Source organism: Rhinopithecus bieti, unplaced genomic scaffold (assembly GCF_001698545.2).
Source record: "Rhinopithecus bieti isolate Rb0 unplaced genomic scaffold, ASM169854v2 scaffold_21726, whole genome shotgun sequence".
In the NCBI taxonomy this organism is placed as follows: domain Eukaryota; kingdom Metazoa; phylum Chordata; class Mammalia; order Primates; family Cercopithecidae; genus Rhinopithecus; species Rhinopithecus bieti.
In genome coordinates this window covers 2,174,795-2,186,365 of record NW_016811100.1, presented here as the reverse complement: position 1 = coordinate 2,186,365, position 11,571 = coordinate 2,174,795, and the positions used below count along the sequence as shown (strand labels likewise).

General features: G+C 36.5%; 1 protein-coding gene across 2 annotated transcripts in view; it reads right to left on the bottom strand.

Moving 5' to 3' along the window:
• Positions 1 to 11,571, bottom strand: part of NKAIN3 (sodium/potassium transporting ATPase interacting 3) — a 751,259-nt gene that overhangs the window by 423,370 nt on the left and 316,318 nt on the right. For both annotated transcript variants that reach the window (XR_001889502.1, XM_017893482.1), the window contains exon 2: positions 9,421 to 9,558. Coding sequence is in view for 1 of the 2 variants with exons in the window: in XM_017893482.1 (XP_017748971.1) it covers positions 9,421 to 9,558 (138 nt within the window). In the remaining variant the exon portion in view is untranslated. The remainder of the gene's footprint in view (positions 1 to 9,420; positions 9,559 to 11,571) is intronic.

The window sequence follows — 11,571 nt, the reverse complement described above, 5'->3', positions numbered from 1 at the left end:
TCATCACTGGCCATCAGAGAAATGCAAATCAAAACCACAATGAGATACCATCTCACACCAGGTAGAATGGCGATCATTAAAAAGTCAGGAAACAACAGGTGCTGGAGAGGATGTGGAGAAATAGGAACACTTTTACACTGTTGGTGGGACTGTAAACTAATTCAACCATTGTGGAAAACAGTGTGGCGATTCCTCAAGGATCTAGAACTAGAAATACCATTTGACCCAGCCATTCCATTCCTGGGGATATACCCAAAGGATTATATGTCATGCTGCTCTAAAGACACATGCACACATATGTTTATTGTGGCACTATTCACAATAGCAAAGACTTGGAATCAATCCAAATGTCCATCAGTGACAGATTGGATTAAGAAAATGTGGCACATATACACCATGGAATACTATGCAGCCATAAAAAGGATGAGTTCGTGTCCTTTGTAGGGACATGGATGCAGCTGGAAACCATCATTCTCAGCAAACTATCACAAGAACAGAAAACCAAATACCGCATGTTCTCACTCATAGGTGGGAATTGAACAATGAGATCACTTGGACACAGGAAGGGGAACATCACACACTGGGTCCTATTGAGGGTGGAGGGGGGGGGTGATAGCATTAGGAGGTATACCTAATATAAACGACGAGTTAATGGGTGCAGCACACCAACATGGCACATGTATACATATGTAACAAACCTGCACGTTGTGCACATGTACCCTAGAACCTAAAGTATAATAAAAAAAAAAAAAAAAAAGCACTTAATTTCAGCTGACTTCACTTAGCTGGAAAACAGCTCGATGACTTGTAGGTCTTGGCTGCCTAGTTTTAGGTTAACGGCTGCACACACTCAGAAAGTCGAGTTCCTGCAGCTGGTTGAGTGGTAAGTTGAAGTGAGAATTAGGCAAATGAAAAAAAAAAGTTAAGATAAGTAAAAATATATAGTGAGATTTTTGGTACATGCAGATATTGCTGATGCTGTAATATATTCTGTTCATAAGGTCTTCTAGTACAAGTGGACTTGGTAAAGTTTGAACTTTCAATAAGTTTTGAAGCTCTTGCTGGCAAGATGGCATCTAGTGTCTGATATCTTTCATTCTAAATAAATCTAGTTATAAGTATATCAAAATGGGGGAGCAATGCTAACCTCTAAGTCATGAGAAAAAAAGCCATTGTAAAAGGTTAGGAAAAGAACATAAAATAAAACAATATTAAAGTAAGGCAATAAACTAAATTAATTACAAAATCATATGATATGACTTAATGATTAGGACTAATTCCTAAATGCACTGGTATTTTTTAGTGAATCAATTCATAGTTATGACAAATGCATAATAAAACACATCTATTTAAAGATCATGGCACAAACTTGGTGATTGGAGTGTATTCAGTATCTCCCACAAGTTGTAATCTTGATGATCTTGATGCTACTTCTGAACCGGCAGAGGCAAAATTACCAGGCTATGTAAACCTCAACTGTCAGTTCCTACGTTTTTGACAATAAAGGGATTATTATCCTGGTGCTTTCTGTGTTCCTGCTACTATGGTAAGTGCTTTGCCTAGATCATGTCATTCAATCATCACACTAAAACCGAGGTAGAGGGATAATCATTTAATCACCTATTTAGTGTCAGAGTTAGGATTTGACACCTGATTATCTGGGATGCTTATGCATACAGGGTAGGTTTTGTTTTAAAAGATTTTAGTAAAAGGATGATAGATTCATGGCAAGATAATCAGTCACCAAATTAAGCAATTTGTCAAATGACCAATTCACCAAATTACCATTTTATCTCAAATTTTTATTCATATATGTTCTATAATTGGCAATTTATTTTAGAATGACAGTATCTTTAGTATTTTACAATTAATGTGACATGCATAATATGGAATTCTTGTGTTGTTTGTTAGCAATATTGTGTAATATCTTCTAATACATTTACATTACAAGTTTCTTCTAATCAATTTGTGTTTCTTTGCTGAGAACAAAGAAGACATATATTTTTGATTTTTGAATTGTTATAAGGTATAAATTATACCTTACTGTGTACTGGAGACACAAATCTGATCATGGGTATAAAAGAAAAGAGATAGCTGGAGATACAAATATGGCTATAGAAATTTAGTTAGGCAGGAAGTATTGGGATAACCAGTGGCGAAAGAGACTGCCTACCTTCCCTATCTTCTTTTTGAAGTGGGTTATTTTATTTATAATTCAACTGAAGCAATAACTTAAAAAATAAGACTCTCCATTTGAAAACAAATACACTTGGGTTATTATAAAGCAGGCTTATATCATGTATTTAGGTATATTAAATATACTTGTAGTAAAGAAAGCTTTTCAATATAAGAAAAAATCACTGCATAATCTCTCCATCTCTCTTCTACTTTGCTTATGTTTAGTATATATATTTTAAATCCAAATCCACATAGACAAGACCTATAATAATGAAAAAGGAATGTTTATGCATTCTATGTGACTTCCTAAATGTATCCTAGTTTTGTAAGGATATTTCAGCACTTTTTAATGGAAATAAACTTTGGACATCTTCCAGCCTATTTCTTCCCCATCAAGCAATTAGTTTATAATATGAATTATTTTTACTTTCTGAGCTTGCTTATTTTCTAATTACGAGAAAGGTCATTCATTCATTCTTTCATATACAAATCAATTTGCTGTATTACATACAATGTGCCAGACTTATAATAAAAATGTAGAGTAAGTTTCTTGCTCAGTCATTGTAACATTTTTTAGTAGAGTAAAGGGGGAAAAAAGACATAGGAACATCTCAAACATTTGTCAAACATCTACCCTGTGTTAGGCTATAGTAAGCAAGTCACATACATTATATAATTATTTAAAATGATTTATGGGTCAGGTTTTTCAAATGAGGTAACTATGACAAAAAGAAAGCAAATAAATGTCTCAAGTCTTCACAGCCAATAATTGGTGAAGAGAATTTAGATTTGACGTTTACCAATCGAATCAAAACCTAACACTCAACTTCATGTTGAGTAGTGACTCTGAAATGGGATTTATGCTGACATAGCAGAAGAATTTTGCTATATAACAAGTGAGATTAAAATGAGTTGTTCTTTGCACATAAATATTTGCATAAAAGTCCAGATAACTAAATTGTGGACTTTTCAAATTTACTTGACCCTTTAAAATTTTAAAGGCAGTTTTGAGCTAATTTTAATTTCAAGGTTAATCTTATTTCAAAAAATGTTAAACAAATTTGCTAATTCATCTGCATGTGAGTTAAAACCTGCTGGATTAAATTATCACCCATGAAATAACAAAGATTTAAGTAATTCTAGGCCAAAATCTTATTTTAAAATTTACAATATTTTAAAATTTAAAATATATAAAATAAAATATATTTGACCGAGGAGTAAACAGATAGGAAATAATTGATTTTACAACAATATCTTGTGATGGGTAAATATGATTTCACTGCTTGATACTGTCTATAGCCAAAGAAGCACATAAGGTCCTTTCAGAACCCAAGACTGAACATGATATTCCTCTAAAGCAGGGGTACCCAATCTCCAGGCCACAGACCAGTACTGCCTGAGCTCTGCCTCCTGTCAGATCAGTGTGGCATTAGATTCTCATAGGAACACAAGCCCTATTGTGAACTACTCACGTGAGGGATCTGGGCTGTGGCTACTTATGAGAATCAAACTAATGCCTGATGATCTGAGATGGAACATTTTCATCCCAAAACCATCCCACCCAACCTCTGGAAAAACTATCTTCCATGAAATGAGTCCCTGGTGTCAAAAGTTGGGAATGGCTGCCCTAATGTACATGTTCCACCTTGCACCTTAGCCAAAATAAACTTTCATGAGCAAAGGAATACTATGTGGCAAAGTTGTTTTTGTATTCTAAAAATAAATACAGAAGTAGTAAATTGTACCTTAATAGTGTGATGCTATCTGGAAGGGAATTATTGCTCTTTGATTCTGCAATTTGGGGAGGTTTGTCTAATAGTCTTTGCCGAGAGGCCTCCTCAATTGTAGTGGCAGGAGCTCGCAACATTACATTTCTTGGAAAAAAAATAAGTCTTGAGGAGTAAGTCAGCTATTGGTAGGTGCAGGTAGCACAGCACATATTATTTTATCATATAATTCCCTCAGCCAAGTTCAGGCTGAGACAAGCAAGGCAGTGCATTGTTGACATGTTCTGAGATTAAAAAAAAAAAAAAAAATCCCTGTCCATTCCATCTTGTAAAATCCTTTCATCCAATAATCTTTGATTCATTTATTGTTTGCTCAGTCAAGTATTAAGCATATCTAATGGTCTGTACATACAGGAATAGGCCTAGAACAAAGGAATAGGCCTAGAATACAGCAATAGATGGGCACAGTTCTGCCTTTCAGGAGTCATTGCTGAATGGGGCAAGACAGGGAGGGAAGCAATGATGACAGCCGGGCAGGGTGCTGGGATAGAAAATTACCAGGATTTACAGCAGCAGAAGGGAAGAGGCACTTTCCCTCGCATTCAATGGTCAGGCAAGACCTGTAAAAGGTGACTATTTAATTGAGGATTATTAAGAGTTTTCCAAGAGGATAGAGAGATTAAGGCATTCCAGGCAGAAGAGCAGGATGTGCAAACTGAAGAGGCAAGAGCAGCATGTGGTCTTTGGAAAATACAAATCATTCAGCATGACTGGCATGAGGCAGGCAAATGGGTAATGCAGGAGGTGCTGGAGAAGTAGATAAAGAAACAATTTTCATAAGCTTTGATTTAGACTCTAAGAGTTTGGAAAAACTAGTCATTGGAGAGCTTGAGACTCATGGTCCTTTACCCAAAGCAGTTTCATAAAGGTGATCAGTTACTTAAACTCAACTGTGATGAACCCTGTCTCTTGTCCAAAATGGCAGTAAATTATCTGTGTTTTTGTAAAACTAGAGCTCTATTTAATTGTTGCAGTGAACATACATATTTTATTAATCTCTGCGTGAGCACTTAGCACATACCTGGTGCTCCAAAGTGTTTCTTATTTTGAAACGGATTAAATTTAGTTGACCTATCTGTGTGGTGGTTTGGCCAATAAAGGAAGCCAATACTATACATAGAAGAAGCAATTTTGAGGGAAAATCTCTTGCAATGAAAAAGCTCTTTCCCCTCACTGTGAAAGTCAGTATGGATTTCTGCTCCAGGACTCGTCTCACTGCCATTGAAAAGCTGCTGCCTCCAATGGTACATATGTCACCTTCGTTTTCAGTTTTTTGGATATCAGAATTAATTCCAGGCCACCTGTTGTGGCTTCAAACCAAAGCATTTGTGACAACAACTCAAGAATGAATTAAAAAACAAAACAAAACAAAACAAAACAAAACAAAAAACTTCCCAAATAACAACATGCTCTTTTATAAAAGGCATTTTTTTTTTTTTTTTTTTTTTTGTAAATAGATTTCCCATACTCATAGATTAATGATTCCTTAGGTACTTTTATCAAATAGATAATTTATACCCATATTAGAATAAGAGGTAATCTTTCATAAAGGTAATGATATCTGACTGGGAGGTAGGCCAAGACTATTTCCTATATCACAACTTATACTGACAATGGTAACATTATCATCTGGAATCTGCCAGTGAAAGCAAAGCACAGATCATGATACAGGAGCTTCTTGAACCTAACAATCACAGGCCAGTACACATCCAATTCTGCTGTCCACTACCACCTATGCTCCTTGGGCTAGTCACTCAACCTTTCTGACCTCTTTTCTCCTCTGGGAAATCAGAGAAGCTAATACATGCCCTGTAGGATATTTGTGAGATTGAAACCTAATGACATACGTGGTGTGGTGGGCTTTCACACCAATTTATTGCTTTCTTTCTCTCCCCTTCCTGAGAGAGGATCCTGAATAAGATAGCAAATAAAATGAGAGAGACTTGGTTGGCATAACCCATAAAAAGAAACCATCAAATGAGGAAAAACGTGGATCATTGGTCTTGTTGATGCTTTTCTTTGACAGTTCTGAAAGACCTAAAACTGCCTTCCTCTACACACAGGAGGGAGGAGGGAGAGAGGGAAGCAAAGGAAAAAGTACCAACAGAGAAGTGACAGTAGTTTCATCGTGGGTGGACTCTGTGAACTAGTAGGGCACTAGATACGAAAAATAATCAATAAATATGTACTGAGCACTAATTATGTTCTATGCTCTCAAAGAACATTTTGCCTAGAAGACACAAACATGAACAAATTATAAAACATACTCAAGACACACTAGAGGTGAAGGAGCAGAGAGTGATTCACCATTAATGTGTATGGAAGAAGGTATCCATGAGAGACTGAGGAAATATTGCTAGACTGGGACACAAACACCAGGCAAGGCTACCAGAGCACGGGCTGGTGAGGCAGGTGCAGCAGGAGGCCCATGACACTGAGGTGTGCAGACTCTCAGCCCTCCTGGGTCTCCACACCTGGCTCAGGCCCTCCCCCAGGCCTTGCCCCACTGCTGGTCTCATTCCTCTCCACTGCCTTTTATTCACTTCTAGAGAGTCCCAGAACCTGCACCTCCTCACTCCTTACATGGTTAGTGCCTGCAGAGCAGGGCCTCTGACATTTGAATTCTTTCCTATTTTTCCAAACTTAGCACAGTATAGGTCCTCAATAAATGCTTAATGAATAAATCAGAACTGCTGTGATAGTCCCCCTTCTATGGGCCCTGTGGTGCCTCGGGCCCAGACCCCCCTTCACTCCCTTCTTCCTTTGTGGACTCACTCTCATACTTGCACTGCAGACCTCAGTTCTCAGCTCACTGCAGGGTGCCTAACTCCACTGCCCTGCTGCAGACAATACCCCATTAGACATCTCATGGCATAGTGTGCTCCTTCATATGTGTTGCAATTTAACATTTATGTGGACAATTGTTTGATAAAGGCACACCTCTCTTCACTGCACTATAAGGTAAGCACCCAGGAGGACAGAGGATATGTCTGTCTGGTTTTACTCACCAGTACAGTCCACACCTAACACAATGCCAAACACAGGGTAGAAGCTCAATAAATATCTTTTGAATTAATAAGTGAATGAAAAAAATGGAGAAAGAAAGTTAGAAAAGAAAGAATTGAGTAAAAGAAGAGGATGGGGAGAGGAAGGGAAGAAGGAAGGGCAGAAGGAAAGAAGGAAGGAAGGAAGGAAGGAAGGAAGGAAGGAGAGAGGGAGAGAAGGAGGGAGGGAGGAAAGAAGGGAGGAAAGGAGGAAGTGAGGATGGGTGGGAGGGAGGAAGGATAAAAGGAAAGAGGGAAGGAAGGAAAGAAGGGAGGAAGGGAGGAAGGATAGAAGGAAGGGAGGGAAGATGGGTGGGAGAAAAGGGAGGGAGGGAAGGAGGAAGGAAAGAAGGGAGGGAGGGAGGGAGAGATGGAGGGAGGGAGGTGGGGGGACAAAGGAAGAAAAGAAGGAAGAATTGTTAGACATGAGTTTGGTCAAGTACATCAGGCAAGAATATTCTTAGATCTTATCCAGTTAAGGACCCAGTGGCGGTTTTAAGCCAGTAATTTAAGAAAAGCACAAAGAGCAAATTGGAGGAGAGAAAGGTGGAAAATATGAGGCAAAGTCCACCCGTAGAAGAGAGAAAACATAAGCCTCAACCAAGGCAGCAGTTATGTGAATAGTGCATAGAGTTAACATTTAGAGGGTAAAATCAACAGGACTAGATGTTACTGGCGTTTACCTACAGCTTCATTCTCTGGAAGCCACCTATGGTTTCAAAGCCACAAGGTATTTTGTTTCTCAGCAGAACAACAACATCATAAAACAAAAAGTCTGTAATGAGTAAAATTGCTCTATATTCATAGTAACAAACTAGAACACATTTAGAATTCAATAATAGCTTGATTATGCATGATATGAAAACATCTTAGGCCGCAAGTCCAACTCCATGAAACCCCCTTCTAGGAGATCATGCAGTTACTTAGCAGAGGCTATCTTTATTTACTATTTTATTTTATTTTATTTTTTTGAGACAGGGTTTCTCTCTGTTGCCCAGACTGGAGTGGAGTGCCATGATCATGTCTCACTGCAGTCTTGATCTCCTGGGTTCAAGTGATCCTCCTGCCTCAGCCCCCTGAGTAGCTGGGATGACAGGCGCCCCAATGTCTGGCTACTTTTTGTAGTTTTGTAAGCACAAGATTTCTATTAAAAAACCCCAGCTGCTCTTGAACTCCTGAGCTCAAGCAATCCTCCTGCCTCAGCCTCCCAAAGTGCTGGGACTACAGGTGTGAGTCACCATACCTGGCTGAGGCTATCTCTGAGAGAAGGAAAGTAAAGCAGAAATTGATTAGCCCCTGCAGCAAATTGAGAGCCATCAAATGCTCCCAAAGCCATTTGAATGCAGTCTATTCAGTTACCTACAAATCTGCAAAATGGTGAAAGAAATAAAAAAGACAAGTTTAAAAATCAAAATAGAGGATGGATGCATTTAACAGAGAAAAATAATAACTTTATTATTTTCCACAGGTAGAATTAGATTATGTCAAAATGAAAAGATGGCATGTTTTTAAGTCTATGATTTTCTTCTAGTGAGGCAATGTCAGTGTATCCCAGGAAAATACCCAGTAATTCTACTGAACACTGTGTATTTACACAGGCTCAATGTACATTTTATAGTATGTTACTCCAATTTACAACAATTATATATGCTTATTATTTCTCACAACCTTCTCACATGTGTAGCCTACATTAATGCCCTCTTTTTATGTTATAGAAAAGACAAGTAATTACTGTGAATAACTTTCATTAGACTGTGGGTCATGGCATACACCTCATTAAACTGTCCTATAATGGAGTGTGTGCTGACCATGTTTTGGATATCTGTTTCAAATTTATCTTGACAAATGGAGATATATTCAATACCAACCAGTATTAAATACATTAGGGATGTGTATGAAATACCCATTCATACACGCACTTGTAATGTCCTAAATCAATTAAAATTAAAATATATTCTTGTTTTCAGTGATTAAACAGTTATGCTAGACAGATTTGCTTTTTGGAGTTAGCAACAAATGTCAGTGAAATTGACATTTTAGTCAATTGATAAATTAATACACTGATAGTTAATGTACATTGCATCTAACTATTCTATAACCAAGACGATAAGCAGACCTCCTACTGTATCCAAAGCCTATTTTGAATTTCTATGTAAAAATTGAATTCAGTTGCACTGTGAGGGACACCATGTCATCACACACTTTTGAGCATGTGGCTTTGATCTCACTGTACAACATTCATTACGTTGTATTTTCCAAAGATAATCACTTCTGAGCAAAATTTAATATTTGAGGGCTAGAAAAGCAATGCCACATTATATCAGAAGGGGCCACTTAGAAATATTTTATTTATATTCTTATAGAAATGTTGCATTGTTTATATGAGGAGAAATGATAAAAATAAGACTTACCACCATTATGTATCGAGGTCTGTACTGAATGGTTCCAAACAAACCCAATATGACAACTATTATGTGCAGAAAATTTCCAAGAATAGGAGCCCACTGGAAACCAAGGAAGTCAAAGATCTGCCTCTCTAATGCTGAGATCTACAACAACAACAACAACAAAAACAAAGTTCATTAGTATCTAATCCAAGCATCATCATGTTATTTTAATCTTTTGTCTCATGGCTGGAGGAATCTGCATATTCAACTTTAATCGCACTTTTTGTCACCATTATTATTAGAATTTTCATTCTTATTTCATGTGCTGTTTTCTGCATCTTCTCTCAGAAACTATACTAAGATAGTTTTGAGCATTATAACTTCAAGTATAAATAGATTTTAAATCTATCTGGAGAGTTAGAGATACACTTCTTAAATCATTTTCTACAGTAGAAATTCCAGACAGATTTTTTAATGTTTTAAGTTCATCATCTTTATTTTTATATTAAAAGTTATGTTTAATTATTAGGGGTACATGATATGTATATATATTTATGGGGTACATGTGATGTCTTAATATAGACATACATATGTAATAATCACAGCAGGGTAATTACAGTATCCATCACCTCAAATATTCCTCTTTTCTTTTTGTTAGGAACATTCCAATTCCACTATTTTAATTGTTTTAAAATATGTGATAAATTATTGTTGACTATAATCACCCCGTTGTACTATCAAATACTGGATATTATTCATTCTATCTACCTCTATTTTTGCATTTATTAGCCATCCTCATTTTATCTTCTTCTCCCCTTCCCAGCCTCTGGTAATCATCATTCTACTCTCTATCTCCATGAGTTCATTTGTTTCAAATTTTTGCTCCCACAAATAAATGAGAGCATGTGAAGTTTGTCTTTCTGTGATTGGCTTATTTCATATCATTATTTTTAATAAAACGATTGGCTTAGTATAACATCATTGGATCAAAAAGAACTCCGGGCTTGCGACATTACAACTAGTATAATTTTGGAAAACAAACAAAAAACAAAAACTCCTGCCTATCCCCGCTTTCCTGTGTGAAATATACATTAGCCAAATCTGTTCTCTTTCTTTTCCTTTCCTTAGATTGCCAATGCTGATAATGACTAACTACCTGTTCAAAACGAAGCTTACTCATTTACTTACTCTGGGCTCAAGACTCTGATCTAAAACTAGAGTTAAACCCTTTGAATCGCATTTTATTGAGATCATATACCGACAAGAAAATTCATCTTGGATTAGATAGCATTCTTTTAGAATACCAAATAGAAATTATGAGATCATTACAATTTTAGATATGCCACAGCTTATTATAATTGCATTACATACATCTTGACATTTTAAAACAATTATAAAATTTGTCAATATATACACAACCATTTATGATGAAACAGATGCATTTCATATGGTCCAGTGAATACCAAAAATGCCATTATCATGTTCAAACAATATTTCTTTAATTCTACATTGAAAAATTTTACAATATCACCTGCTGTATTTGGTCACGAATCATTATACATTTCAGACATTTTTCTAGTTTTGTATTGATAAAATAGTAATTCTAATAAAATGATCCAGTGATTAGCCATACTGATGGCACTGGAAACTGCAGCTTTGAAATGAAATTGGCACCCTAGGTATTTTTCTAGTTATGTGACAGGCGTATGCTTGAATAGCTTTAATTTTCTTGGACATAAAGAAATGTCCTCTATCCAGTAAGCTGAATTTACCTTGGTCAAGATTTGCCTTCAGCAACCTGTGGAGGAAAAGAGAAGAGAGCGAATGCCTAAAGAAAACCACACCAGATCCACATTCATTTCACGGGTATTTCCTGATCATGGCGTGATATGATTCAGGATGCATTCAGGATTCATCTCCTGAATCCATAAATGTTCAGAAATGGCTAAAACGCAAAATATCAGAGTAAGGAAAGAAGCAGCAGCACAGTGTTTTTTACCTCCTGCTTATCTCTGCTTGTGACTCTAATTAGTCCCTAGAAACCTTTCTTTAAAAATTAGTTCCTGGGAACCTTTCTATGCAGAATTTTATTTATTAGCCCAGCAGTGATACAAATATGTATTTTTTAAATGTGCAAGCATAATTAAATACTAAAAAAAAAAAAAAAAAAAAAAA